The sequence below is a fragment of the Megalops cyprinoides genome, chromosome 6, assembly GCF_013368585.1.
Source record: "Megalops cyprinoides isolate fMegCyp1 chromosome 6, fMegCyp1.pri, whole genome shotgun sequence".
NCBI lineage: Eukaryota > Metazoa > Chordata > Actinopteri > Elopiformes > Megalopidae > Megalops > Megalops cyprinoides.
Genome location: NC_050588.1, coordinates 32,620,639 through 32,636,000, shown reverse-complemented (window position 1 = coordinate 32,636,000; position 15,362 = coordinate 32,620,639). Strand labels below are relative to the sequence as shown.

The window sequence follows — 15,362 nt, the reverse complement described above, 5'->3', positions numbered from 1 at the left end:
TCCAAATGTTTGTCTATCTGTAACAGCAAAGCCAGTAATGTAATTATGAGGCAACACGTTCAAGGACTCGCTCCTGCTGATGAGAAATGCATTTATTGACATTTCATTTCTGACTGAGCGATGCCTCGCCCTCCACCCCCCTCCTGCATCCACCCCCCAACCCCTCCCCCATACTCTGTCCCTCTCTGCCTTCACCCTGAGTGCCTTGAGGGAGGGGGAGAGGGAAAAACAGAGACTGCTGCCCTGCCATAGAAATAATTTCCTCAAAGGTTATTTAACATGCTGGTGAAAAATTGCAAAAATAATTGTGCCTGGCTGAACATTCTTTAGCCTTTCTGTGGTCTGCTCCAGAAGGGGTGCCGGCTGAAAGTGGGCTAATTTCAGCCATTTGGCATTAATTGGACATTACCTGGCATTAAGGGCCCTTTAGCCAAGTCCTAAAGCCTAAACCACAGCTATGTGAAAATTAACAGGTAGAAGGAATTCTAGATGGGGACCCAATTACCATAAAATGGTTATATTTTCTAAAGAAATAATGCTATTCTTAAAGTGAGCAACTTCCGAAAGCTTTCTGGAAACAGGCAGCAATAAGCACAAGGACTTAACCAATGGCAGTCTCAAACATAATGATTTATTTATTTGTTTGATCGATTCAATCTGTTTCTCCTACCACAGTAAGAGCAGGGTGACAAGACTGAACTTCAGTCATATCTGAACACAAAAAAAGGTATTCTACAACAGTGCGGTGCTCACACGCTACATCACTGGAGCAGACGACCAACAGTCTTCCAGTGCAATGACGCAGATCCCACACGCAGTAGAAATGTCAGCAGACTGTGAATGGATGTGTTGGTGTGTCACCGTGGAGCTGCAGGGATGCTGTATGGAAGCTGTCTGTGTGGGACAGAGGCTGCTGCTGACCTGGTAGGAGTTGGGCCAGAAGGCGCTGATGGCCCGAGATCAGAGCAGAAATGTCGCTGTTATTATGGGCTACATTTGGATCGAGTGTGTGTGTGTGTGTGTGTGTGTGTGTGTGTTGTCACTGAGTTTTATGAATATGCATCTGTGTGGGAGAGGCGTATCTACTGACCTGGTAGGAGTTGGGCCAGAAGGCGCTGATGGCAAGTTCACAGTGGAAATGTCCACAGTTATTATGGGCTACAGTTGGATTGAGTGTGTCTGTATGTTGCCATGGAGCTTTACCAGTGTGCATGTGTGGGACGGGCGCGTCTTCTGATCTGGCAGGAGCTGGGCTAGAAGACGCTGATGGCAAGTTCACAGTGGAAATGTCCACAGTTATTATGGGCTACAGTTGGATTGAGTGTGTCTGTATGTTGCCATGGAGCTTTACCAGTGTGCATGTGTGGGACGGGCGCGTCTTCTGATCTGGCAGGAGCTGGGCTAGAAGACGCTGATGGCAAGTTCACAGTGGAAATGTCCACGGTTATTATGGGCTACAGTTGGATTGAGTGTGTCTGTATGTTGCCATGGAGCTTTACCAGTGTGCATGTGTGGGACGGGCGCGTCTTCTGGCCTGGCAGGAGTTGGGCCAGAAGGCGCTGATGGCAGGTTCATAGTGGAAATGTGGGCTGTTATTATGGGCTACAGTTAGATCAAGTGTATCTGTGTGTTGCCATGGAGCTTTACGAGTATGCGTCTGTATGAGATGGGCATGTCTGCTGACATTGGCACAGCTGGGCCAGGAAGCACTGATGGCAGGTTCATAGTGGAAAAGCTGGCTGTTATTATGGGCTACAGTTGGATTGAGTGTGTGTGTATATGTGTTGCCATGGAGCTTTGTGAATGTGCATCTGTGTGGGACGGGCATGCCCACTGACCTGGTAGGAGTTGGGCCAGAAGGTGCTGATGGCGAGCTCAGCCTTCACCCAGCCCTCGGTGACGGAGGAGGAGGCGTTCCACACCGGGTTCCCCTGCGGGCCCCCGTTCACCTTCACGTAGACGTTGAGTGCCCCGGGGCTGGAGCCGTCCCGGCTGGACAGGGAATAGTGGAAGTCGATGCAGTGCGTGTCATTCTCCTTTAGCGTGGGCAGGAGCAGGTGGGCCTTCTGTCCAGAAGCGCGACCCGAGGCATTGACCACCATGAAGGAGCCTGCAGAGAGAGGGCGTCCCAATCAGGGGAGAGCCGGAGAAGAGCGCAGCACACCGCGGGCGCCAGCATCACTCCAACCCAATCCCGAAACAGGCCTGCGCTGAGTAAAACGCTGCCGTAACTTTTAAGTGCTGAGAATTAGACGCAAGTAGTAAACAGCGAAAGTAGCTCCTTTTTATGTGAAAACCTGTGTCCATACATATTCATGAGCACTCGTTTGAAATGTAGAGCTAGCAGGGCTTGGTCTCAGCTGACAGGTGCGTAAAGCAGGGGGGTGTGTGTGTGTGTGTGTGTGTGTGCGTAAGCCGTGAGGATGGAAAGAACAAAAACAATCAAGGACTTCTACAGATTTGTTTAACGGCTTATAATGGAAGAATAACAATTAGATGATTTGTGAGGGTAATTACGAAAGTGGTCTCTGGATAGCTCTTTTGCAGAAATGTTAGCAATTTGTTTGTGATCCCATTAAATTATTCAATCAGCCAGTCTACATCATTTATCCATGATGTGAGCTTAAGCACTTGACCTTGGTGCAATACTTGATTCCTTCTATTATTTGGTCAAGTGTTGCCACTGCCATCCCCTTCCACTAAACATGGAAGAGTCCATTTTAATGAATTGACAATAAATTCCTTGACATAACAGTAAAGATAATTATGACAGAACTACGCACAGCGAATAGGCACAGTGGTAAAACTCCTGACAATGACCCTCTTTCGGGCCAGTTCTGGAATCATTACAATCATTTCCCAGTGAAATACTGCATTTTCCTACAGCATCTTGAGACACACCACATGGCACGCAAAACCGAACTATTCATCACAGAAATTATTTGCAGCTCATCAATGGACAGAGTGGGCAATGAGCGATGCAGGCATCAATCACCCTGACCTTGGGTCTAAAATGAAGCCAATCAATGCAGAGCAGTAAACCAATCTTCCCCAGACCCTAACCGTGCCATTACCATTGAACCGGGGCTGATTAAAGATCTTCACACCAGCCACTCCTCGGTTTAACATCGCCCTCTCCGGCACGCCCCATGCCATTATCAAATGCCAGCTTTCCCTCTGAACTCAAGCCTTTTTGAACTGTTGGATTGTACAGACACAGGCACCCGTGGTTCTTGAGATGGTTCATTCACGTCGTGCATCTTTCTTTAAAGTACTGTCTTCTTGGCAGTAAAAATAAATAAATATCAGCCTTCACTACTATTGTTATTTATTTGCTTAGCAGACACTCTTACTCAGGGCAACTTGAATAGCTTACTGTTACATACATAACATACTATCTATTTCCACGGTTGGATATTTACGGACGCAATTTGGTTTAAGGACACAATAGTAGCTCCCAACCTGGGATGTGATCCTGCAGTTTTCCAATTGTAAGGCCAGTTCCTCGAGCACTACGCTACAATGCCACCCCGTTTACCAAATAACCAAAATAATAACGGCAGGTTTAGATGGTGCTTCGTACAGTGCGTCGCAGAGGGAACAATCTCCATGGAATGCCTGCCACCACAGAGACCTCTCACTTGCAATCCCGATTACACAAACAGCTACTGTATGTGTGTGTTAAATACAGAATCACACTTTGCTACATTGCCATATCATTTTAGGAACAACACATACAGCTAGCAACACAATGGCAACAATAAGGGCAACGCATGTACATACACATACTGTATATTATCAGTCAGCTGAACTCCAGGGAAAGATATTTCAAATAAACTCCAAAAGACAACGTAACATCATCACTCCTTGGCAATTACTGGCTCTGCTTTGCTTATCTGCTTTGCTTATCTGGAGCCCAAATGTATTTGACGTAAGAAAACACACGGTGTTACCCTGAATCAACAAGAAACACCAGATGCCTCATTTGCATATTTCCCTCAATTCGTTTCAATTACCGGGTACCATTAGGGACACACTGCGCAGTAAACATTTTTACCCAATGCAGAGAAAATTACAACAGTTATGTTTCCTTGTATCAACTCCACAACTGTTCTTTACTGAGTTCAGCCAATACGCTATACTGCTAGGCTGAAGGGTAGATGGAAGGTACATCAGCGAAATTGACTTAGAATTGGTTTTTTTGAGAGATGCATTTCTGAGGGACTTGCAGTTCGTACTCTCCCTCAACATTTCCTTATTATACACAGACAGATAAGAGTGGAGTTTCTCCTTCAGCGAGTGGTGAGCTCAAAATAATGTCATAGGACAGAAATAGCTTTCTCACACACAGAAGAGAAAACACACTAATGTCCAAACAACAAATCGATATTAACTTTGGCAGCTCTTACTTCCGCGAGAGAGAAACGGAGGAAGAGGAATCACTCCTGACCAGTCTGCGGGTATTAATCTCACCGCTGCGTGATAGCCCAACCACTGACACACAGGAAGAGAAAATTACATGCTCATGAGCCAACAGTCATTTTTAGCTTCATTTATTTCTTTTTTTTATTTGTCATACACAAGTTAATGGGAACATGAGAGCGCTGGAGCAGACACTGTTATATCATGTCACACACTTCAACTTTAATAAACACAACTAGATCTATGCTGGCCCTAATGTAGTGCTACTATGAAGCCCCTGGGGAAATGTGACTCTCTTCACAGATTGGGTTAATATTTTCATGGTTGTTCTGTTTGACCGGCAACAACATCTAATGAGAATGCATTTCCTTATAGGTTGGTATTTCCCAGGAGCCTGGAACTCTTTGGGCTAGAGATCACTTTCTCAGTGTCAGAGAGTGCTTTGTTCGGCATTAAAGTGATATGACAAATAGCAGAAGCTATGGTAACTGTCACTTTAATATGCAATTATTGGAAGGGCAGTATTTTGGCCTGCTGGTGCTATGTTTGATAAAGTCACGGCATTTCTCATCCCCTGGTCCCAACAGTAATTTCCAGAGACAATAAAACACCTATTTACCATGGTGCTAGATGAGCAAGGTAATCTGCCATGTCCCCTGGAAAGCTAATGCGCTGGAAAAAGTTAAATCACGGCACTATAAATTTCAGGCAAGCACAGCACATCACCTGGAGCCCAGGCGTGGAGCAGCTGCATCGGGAATGGCTCTCCTTGCCATCCACGCAGGGTCTGGAGACTGCCCCCCCCCCTCCCCGATGCCCCCCCCACCGTACCACACACTCTGACAGCAGAGGTCTCAAACGCTGACTGGATTTTTTTGAGCATTCTCTGTTGGGCATCAGCCCATTTCACACATTTAACACGCGAAATTCCCAAGCCCCTTCGCACGTCGCCGGGGCGACAGAGGCGGCCCCCGCCGACGGATCCGGGCCCCATATGTTCCCTGTCCTCGTTGTGTAATGGCCTTGCATGATTCGCCTCTCCCTGCTTTCCATGCCCTAATTAATACGGCACGGCTCCATCCTTGTCTTATCGGATGCGCGTTCACAGCTCCCCCCTCCCTCTCCTTAGCCCGGGTCGCTTGGCGGCGCTTGCCACGCCGCCTCGCGTATCAGACGAGACCGTGGGGGCAAAGTGACGGGACGCAGACCCCCACGGCCTAACAGACAAATTCACAGTGGCCTTTTCAATTCTGCCAAGTCGCCTCATTGACCTTTTCTCATTCGGTCTGAGTCTTCTGCTGCTGTCAGACACCGGGTACATAAAAACCCCCAAAGCATGGCTGCTAATCTGATAAGTGCAAAATCAATAATTGAAGTGTCATTATCGGGGTGGGGGGGGGGTGTGAGGCACTTGAATGAATGAATGAATGAAAACAGCCCCCCCCCCCATTCCACAACAGCGGAGGAACTAGCATCTGCGCCGCGACATTACCGATATGCCTTCATATTCACTGGACTATTACGGGAATATATTGCTGGTAAACATCAGCTAATTTGAAATTAACGAGAGATATGCTTTCAATTTAAATAGCTGCGAAGGCTTTAACAATCTAAAAGGTAATTAGTTCAGTCACATTTTTCTAACTAATGTAAAGGATATTTTATTTTTCCCCATCTACAAGCGTAAGGGTTTCATCAATCCAGCTGTTGGGCTGCTCTTCATGAAAGTTTCCGCTAAAAGAATTAAACTCCACTTACTGCTTTATATTTTATTATCTGAAAGGGCACATTAATTAACACAACGGGATACCTCTTCCTGTAAGGTGATCCCATCTCTTGTTGTGCCATGCAGGTGGTAAGGGTGAAGTCTGGCAGCCTGTTACATCAGTGCCATGCTCTGGATTATGTGAAGGGTGCCTACCAGTCAGATGAGGGTGCGACAGGAGTGTAGATGGAGAGGATGTAGCAGAAACTTTAGCAGGGGAAGGTTCATTACAGGAGGTGACGTCACCCCCCCCCCCCCCCAGAGTCACGATAAACAGTATCATTATTTCCCCTTAGCGTGAGACCTCGTTCTCTCGATTTGCCATGCAGTCCTGCAGATTCTTCCTGGAGACCCTCCTCCATCATGAACACCATTCTGCTTCGCCTTTTACTTTGTAACTTTATAACTATGCTGTCATGAGTTCAACTTGTTCCTGTTTTTTGGGGACTGAAGAGGGGAGAATTACATCCCTGGCATTACTGGCATTTCCACAGACTGTTCTAGGATCGAAAATTAATCTAATTCGCATTCACATGTGACATTACTTACTGACATAATCAGCCTCCTGGACTTCCATAAGATGAGGCCAATTCCCTTGGCTCAAGCTGATCTAGACTAGTTATACAGGTTACTACAGAAATCTGACACAGTTTACATTCATTCTATTCAGTTAGCCACTCCCCTTTCATATACATACCACTCAAGAATCCAACGGCTACCTGAAGTGGACCAGAAAGGAATGTCTTGCACAACTGGACTTTAAAGTGAGGAAACCTTTCACTGAGATGTTTCTCTCATGCTACATGGAGCAATCTACTAGTATTAGTGTCACAATATTTGGACTTACAAGGTGCTTGAATTGAGGCCAGAGCGGAATAAGCATACCCAGTAAATTTGGTTCCCCTAGAGGTTTTTTTTTTTTGCTCTTCAGTGTCACCTCTGGCTATCTCGCAGCGGATAGCCTGGACTTTGTCCCTTTAAAGGCACCTGCTCCTGACTGAACTAATTGGACAACACGCTACGGATTCATCTGCTCTGCTTCAAACTGGATTAATCAAATTAACCTAAATCCTGACACCATGAACTGGATAAATCAGAACTAATTACACCTATAATCTCGAGGTAGGAAGTTGGTGAATCGGAGCAACATTTCAAACAATGATAATGTCTGTGTTTTTATCTGCATGTATCTTTTCTTGTTTTAATGCTATCTCTCTATGTTTTGTTCTCTGTCAGTATTTCATTGCTCTTCTGTTTCCATTGCATTTGCATGCTACAGCTGTTGTAATTTGGCATTGGTTTTCCTGCAGTCCACCCCGTGAAGTGCACTGCAACAATGTTTTCTTGTTAAGAGCACTTTATTAAGTCAAATTTGGTCAATTTATCAGCTGAATAAAGCAGATAGTGTTTGCAGGCCCTCTGAAGGCATATTACTGATGGAAATGGTTAATGGATGGCTAATGGAATATGCCAAAGTCCTACTTAACAGCCACAAACTCCTAGACAAACTGATAAATATACTGGATCTTTAATTACCAACTAAAAACAACAGCTTGATGCAAATCCCAAACAGGAAATATCACCCGGTGGATCTCTCTCTGTCAGTCTGCCACAGAAAATGGCCCATATCATTTCAGCTACGGAGCCTCCCTCTGTGACAGCTGTTCCAGGCAGGGCCGGGGTTAGCTCAGATTGAACAGAAGCTGCCAATTTTATTAGCATGTTAAAGCAAAAGGGCTGCTCAGAGATGCGTATTATTTCCTTCAAACACGGTCCAATCGGCAGGGAAGATCAGAGCCATCTCTAATGGGGGAAAGAGAGGAAAAACTCACAAAAACCAAGAATATGCCATTTAGCATGGCTCATCTACACATCTGAAAAACTCCATCTTTGAAGCGGACAAATGAGCTAAATAGCAAGAAGACACATAGCTCTGTATGTCGACTGCTGCTAACTCTTTTGTTGTTTCTGAATTAAAAAAAAAATTGGCATGAGATGCATCCTTATCAAACACCCTTGAACTGAAATCTTTGAGGATGGTGATTTTGTTTTCCTATCTGTACTTCTAGAAGAAAGAAGAGAGATGATTTGTGAGTAAAAAATGTTAATATCTTGGAGGGTTTTGCATCTTAAAGGACCAATTCTGAAATGATCACATGGGCTATCATCTATGAAAAACACTCCTGTTAATGCCCCCTCTTCACCTTGCTGCTGAATGTGGACGGATGGGTAGTTTTATTCTGATGATCACAAGTTAACTAAGTACAAAGTTGGTGCGTTAATCTCAAGTGTACAGTAATGTCTGAGGGTCAGACTTACTTAGGTATTAGGAGCAACACTAAAAATGTAGGCTTAGTATGTAATCCACAGTCATTGGGAAGCTAACAACCAATTTACTAGCTCATGTTATGTAAAGGAACTAATTATGCAGTCAGTGTTGTCACAGTTGGTTTTACACATTCTAATACACAAAGGACAGCACCTTACCTGGCCCACATTACGACAGTGTGTGAGAAAACTTTTTTTGAAGATGTATGTAGAAAAACCTTAAGACTACATAATTAAATATACACACAATCTCAGACCTGCATAAATAAATTCATCTGTATGGTGAGGGAGGGAGATGGGGGTGGTAGGGAGGTCACTTTCACAGAATACAGAAGAAAGGACATCCATAATATTAAACACGAGAAACAACATTTTTTTAGAGCACTCATGTTACCCTGGAAAAAAAAAGAATTTAATTTGCAATGCAATAAACTGAGACCACTTAGTGATTTCTAAAAGGGAGGTATTTATGAGCAGCTGTAAGTGTAGATACGATACAAGGGGGAAAAAAAATGAAGGCTGGGGTAATGGATTGGAAGGGTGGCCGCGGGGCAGACGCAGACTGAGTTTTGACAGCGCAGGAGTAATGCGGGGAACACGGCCACGTTGACCTTGGGAGCGGCCCTTCCTCTCTTACCCATCCAGCCGGGGCATCACTGGGGGAATACGCACGGCTCTCAGATAACCCGTCCCGGGGCCTGGCACAGGCCAGTGCAGGCAGGCTCAGATAACCCCGGTCCGGCTGACGGCTCGTCTCAGGCCTCGCGGCTCTCACTCTTTTAGGACATTCCAACACAGATGTGGGCGAAAGAGGAGCCGGCCCGAGCGCGGAGTAATTGCTTTCTCCTGTTTCATTATTATTGAGGGTCAAGCGTGACCTATCCTTTACACCTCAATGGAGAAATTGAATTATCCCGTAGTGATAGTCGAGGGGGGGGGGGATAAAACACACACAGCACACGGCTATTGATCTGGACAGAGGAACAATCAGTACGCACTTTAACCTCGTTGACAGCTCCCCCATGTAGCATCAATAATCCCCTCATGAATCTCATACACAATAAGAACCACAGATGTCAACCCACTGCAGTCTTCCAGGATGCAGGGTTACCCTCAGATCCCTGACAGCTTTTGAGGTAGCTAGTGAAGACCTGATTGCGTGACTTTCATGGAACTAACGTTTTTCCCCAAACCATAACAAGCGAACACTGAAGACATGGGCCCTAACACAAGCACTGCGACAATCCATGAATGAGCAGAGAACAGAGACCGGACACACTGAAATTCTTTCTATATCAGAAATCTTATATCATTTTCAGTTTTAGATTCATACACTATTTTTATTTTTACATATTTATATCTCAGTTAATTAAGTAGCCAAATGCCATCAACTACTGAGGAAATAACTGAAATGTGCTTAAATGTGAAATTCACATTTTTTAAAATAAATATATACTGAACATAAAGTAAGATCATATAACTGAGTAAGGTGCATGAACACACATTCCATTAAGCGATAGCACAGTAATGACAACTGCCTTCCCTGTGACTTCGAATGTCTTGAGCATGCTGTGCTGAAGTCTTCACCTTTTCTGCCTGGATTAAAATGTAGTTGAATGTCAGACGCTGTGTTGACCCAAACGACATTGTGCTTACCCCAGCAACTTCACTCCCTCACTAACTTTTATTTCTCCCTGTTCTGTCCTCCTCATTATCTGCACTTTAGTGCAAGCAAACAGATCTGAACAGCAGATCTAAATATGAAAGGCAAACCGGTGCTGTTTTTTTTTTTTTTTTTTTTTTTGCACAAGGCAAGAGCATCATTCAGATTGCACAAAACCCTTAGGGTACTGAAAAATCTCCTGGGAGCAAAAGTGTCCTCCAGACTACATCATACAATAAGTTTCCAATACATCACCTGGCTTCTGTCTGCCAGACGGCACAAAGATGCTTTCACTCCATCATAAAACTGGGGCACTTTTCTTTTTGTATTTGAATGAACAGATATTAGAGATCTGCCATTTTTGAGGAGGGTCATCATGAGGGAGTATAATAGTCCAAGGAATAATGTATATATAATTACTTAATAGAATAGAATAGAATAGAATAGTATAATGGAGACCATTATAGGTTCAAGGAATCAGGTTGAGACTTCCCAACAAAGCTGCAGCTTCTGTCTGCTAAACTGTGCATCCTTTGTAATGCATGAACATCCACAGTTCAGCCCTCTTCATATCAAGCCAGAAAATGCATTACCTCGGGCAGATGGTAATGTATGGTTGCTTAGAATTAGCGTAGGCTCTTTATATTTCCTTTTCTTCACAGTTTCATGTTTCATTGTTGCCATGCTTTGTTCTTCATTTTGAAACAAACATTTCAAAACAAGGCATCAATTACAGACACGCAGGAGCTTTGAATTTGTATGCATTTGCATGTATTGAAAATAAAACACACTTCATGGAATCATCCTCGTGGCCATATATTACACATTCCCTACACATATTATATTCCCTGTTCACAATACGTCCCACGTTGTGATGTTTTGAATATATATTCACGTTTCCCGTATTGGTATGAACTCTGAGTGAACACACGCATCAAAAAGTTATTCTGTCCTCCTCGGCTATGCCCTTGGGTAGACAGTGGCTCAGATGCGGTGAGGTCGCTCACAAAGGAATTGCATGTAAACATACTAGGATTAAAGACGCCTCTCTGAGCACAGAGGTAGGGGAGGAGACGGAGGGGAGGAGAGAGAGATGAAAACTGCTCCCCACGAGATGATAAATCACTGTTCCCTGTAAAATGAATGTAAAACTGTAATAAAGCTTAATATTGTTCATACATCCGTGATTTATGTTGCACTGAATTAAACATTAGATCTGAGCCTCCGATTTGATTCACGGCAGACAGCAGCTATTTTGTTTCCATATTGACTTTTTATGATTGCCGTACATTTTTTTCATCGCCGCCATAAAAAAGTGTTGGAGGGGTAATTGGGTTTTTAATGGGCTTGCATATCCACACAAGTTTAAGAGTTGTCTGCTAACGGCCCATTTTAAAAGTCATGCTACTGTGCAATTCTGACAAATAAAGCCCCCCGATTTAAGCACTGTGCAGTCCTAAAGATCATTCCGAAAGGAACGCTTGAGCTCCCATAGAAATTGTCTTGCCTGAGATATAGTAGGAGAACAGTGATACTCCTGCTGGTAGGCAGTGAGTCACACCTTTTAACACTCCTTTGAAGATTAGACAGAAATGGAGAAGGGAAAGGGGACAAGCACTCTTTCTCAGCCCAGGTTGTCAGAGAAAGGAAAAATTGAATCCCTCGGTATTCCGCCGCAGGTCTATAAAACATGTCCTCTCACTATCTCTCCATTTCTTTATTTTGATTAAACTCAGATTGCCATAATAACCTCCTTCCATTCCCTAAAACCGTCAACCTAGGCAGGCGGACTCTGTGATCTAAGTTGCCTTCTGTTTGTAAGTTAGGTCACAGTATATGGACCTTATCTTAACAGTCAGCTTTATTCTGCCATTAAGCATGTAGAGATGACTATGACTGACTTCTGCACGGTCACCAGAGATGCATTACATTACATTACATTCATTCAGCAGACGCTCTAAACCAGAAAAACTTCCAGCACAATAGACCATGCAGGTGCAAGGCACAGAGCCAGCAGTGTCCCTCTGTAAATACATTTACATGCACTTTAATATCCCTATATTAACCTCAAAATTCAAGCATTCTGACCATGACGTGAGTCATGTACCTTATTCCGATCACCATAATTCAAATAAGACAGTGTTTAGGTTATGAGACAACCAAATAAGACATGTGGGATGTCTTACCTTGGATGAAATATTGAGTCATGCAAGCACCTTATTGAGAATATTTCTCCTCTAAGCTTACATCTGCACATCTTCAATGTATGAACCCAATGAATCTTGGGTTATAATGCATTCACCTGTTATACAGTAGCTACAAGTTTGCATTTTTTTAAGAGCTGATTATTTGCAATTGGCTATTTTGTAAAATACAAGATATTTCAAAAGTAAGCATCTTCTGAGCCATTCTCCAAAATAATATAATTAGTGGGAAAATTCATGTTTTCCTTTATAAAGCTAATTTGGGATACTTTACCCTGCATACATGAAGATTAGTGATGGTCATATTTCATGGTGCATGTAAAGAACTTACCTGGTACATGACAGTAATCAGGGTAAGGACCATTATCTAGAACACTATGTGCATGTAAATGTAGTCACTGACACTTGACATAGTCTGTAGTGAGAGGTATGACCTGCAACTGTAATTGAAAAGTCTAAACTGGGTACCACTTAAATTCCTGACCGTGATGTATAACAGAGATTATTATTTGTGCTTTAAAAATTCCAAATGGGTCCGGGGTATTTTTTGTTTTTTCTTTCCTTTTATCTATTTTTATGCTATAAAAAGAGTCGAGTTGTCCTCATCCAGCCAAATGCAAAAATTAAAAATAATTTTGAAAACATACCAGATAAAATGGATCCAAGGAGGATTTAAAGCATGGCACTGGCAACATCTATATAGCTATAAAGCACTGGATAATATCAGCATTTCATTTCCTTTAATTAACTAAATTGTCACACAATGCGTTTTGATTTGTTATGTCTTTCATATCTAGCAGAACAAACAAAGAAACAAAGGGAAAAGCACACAATAAAAATCGACTCAAGAGACCTTTGGAGAAGATAAAGCAACCATACCTCCCCATCTGCCCCGTGCTAGGAAAAAAGGTCACTGCATTTCAGAGAGGCAAAACACGTTAATGCAGGACCAGAAACGTAAGAATTAGATTGTTTGGAGACCAGGCTTTAGACCAACCGAATGTCTGGGGGAAAATGCAACTTCACAATGGGCTTTCAGATGAGCTGGTCATTGTTTCCCGGGGCTCATAAGGTAAACCTACACAGAGACGCAGCACGAACAAAGGCCAGGGACGCTTTGAATTACAGTTCAGACAAAAGTGCATTCAGGTAGAATCGCAATGTTATTTCTGCAGATAAGACCCATTTCGGCAGACGGGAGAAGCAAAGAAAACCTGACCGAAGACAGAATGTCCCGCCGAATCCCAATTATGGCAAGACAGCGGCCACGCGCCCATTTCCCCACGTTAGGTTTCCATGTCGCGTTCGCCATTCAAGCACGGCAGCCATCAGCAGGCGCACGCGTTGAAACAGGAATTAATCCTGGCAAAAGGTGTCCATTCTGTGTGAATGAAGCCAGCTTCACTGCTCCTGAGGTGGCGACTTTGAAGCCTGTGCTGTATCCTTGCATATTAGAGAGAGTGAGAGAGCCATGTCACTTCCTCTTCCTGCCTGGCCTTTTTGGGGGAGGGGCTACCTCAGGGATCCCATAATATCGCAACTGACATAAAGATGCTATCCTGAGAGATGTAGCAGCCATTTCCGTATGTGACGAGGATATGGGGCAGCAGTGTTGCATAGCGCAAGGAGCATCACTTGTAGCCAAAAGGTTGCTGGTTCTACTCCCCGCTGGGGCGCTGTTGCTGTACCCTTGGCCAAAGTACATAACCCAGAATCGGCCAGCAAACCCCTCTCCGTGCCACGTCGCACCCAGCCACCTCTCCTCCATTAATCTCCGGGAGCAGCAGAGCAGGCCTTTCAAAATGCAGTGCCGAAGCGTCTCTTTCTCCAATACGCTGCGAGCGATAGCACTGCAAACACTCATTTCATTAAGCACGCTTAAAGTCGCTCAGATGTCACAACGCATTTATTCCAGTATCGCTAAATTAATTCAGCCTCTAAATTGTATTGAATTTTTTTTTTTTTTTTTTACTTCTGCCTGAAACATTCTGCAGGAAACAACATAAATAAATATGTGGAGCAAAAAAAAAAACACACAAGCTCCCGTTCCTAAAACAGAATCGTGAGGACAGCTTTTCTGTGATTCCTGTCTCTTTTTGTTTGTTTAAAAATACATGCAAAACACGTATTTTTCTGAATGAAATGAGCTGTTGCCTTAACATCATTATTCAAGGTTATTTTTTCTCTTCCTCTGTAAAGGCATTCCATTCTGGATAGGGTAGGTACTAGGACTGTTCATTGCCAAGCACATTTACTACACACAAAACAACACAGATCACCTGACCACAGATTTTTTCCTTCTGACCTTTTTTCCCTCTACTATTTATTTTCTCTTGCATATGTTTGAAAAGTTAGCCATGACTAGCAGAAGCATTATCCACTATGATGGCGATGCTAATGGCGGAGGGCTCAGAGCGGCTGAGGAAGCCTCTGTCAGAGAGCAGACCTCGCTTGACTGGCAGGCGCGAATCTCAGAGGAACGGGCAGTGATGGAGATGCACGGGACACGTTCTCACCCGACGGGGGAAAAAAAGGGGGGGAGGCACCTCCAAAAACCAAGGACACACCGCAAGGCCCTCCTGTCTATCATCCGGAGCGAGCGGCAGACCACCTGACCCGGCCTAACAAGACTTCCCCATTAATGCTTCAGAGATAGAGAGACAAATGAGGCTGCAGTCGCTATCGTTTCATTGGCATTCAGCAGATCGGGGAGCGGCAGACAGGCCGCATATTTATACCGCACACATCACGCACTAAAAATTGGATCCCTTATGCGCTGATCATGTCAATGAATCTGTAAACGAGATGCATACTGACATCGCTCGTGCGCCCGTAGTCGCGAACACCGCTACCGTTACCGCTTTTGTCATTTTCATACTCGTTAAACCTTCGCGCTATTTTAAAGCTCAGTTTACATCAGGCTAAAAGAATATCACGACGGATGTATATTTAGAATATCGGTACTTGCAGTCTCCCTCGC

General features: G+C 44.0%; 1 protein-coding gene across 1 annotated transcript in view; it reads right to left on the bottom strand.

Moving 5' to 3' along the window:
• Window positions 1–15,362, bottom strand: part of ptprt (protein tyrosine phosphatase receptor type T) — a 225,580-nt gene that overhangs the window by 155,170 nt on the left and 55,048 nt on the right. The window contains exon 4 of the mRNA XM_036530574.1: window positions 1,839–2,110. Within this exon, the coding sequence (XP_036386467.1) occupies window positions 1,839–2,110 (272 nt within the window). The remainder of the gene's footprint in view (window positions 1–1,838; window positions 2,111–15,362) is intronic.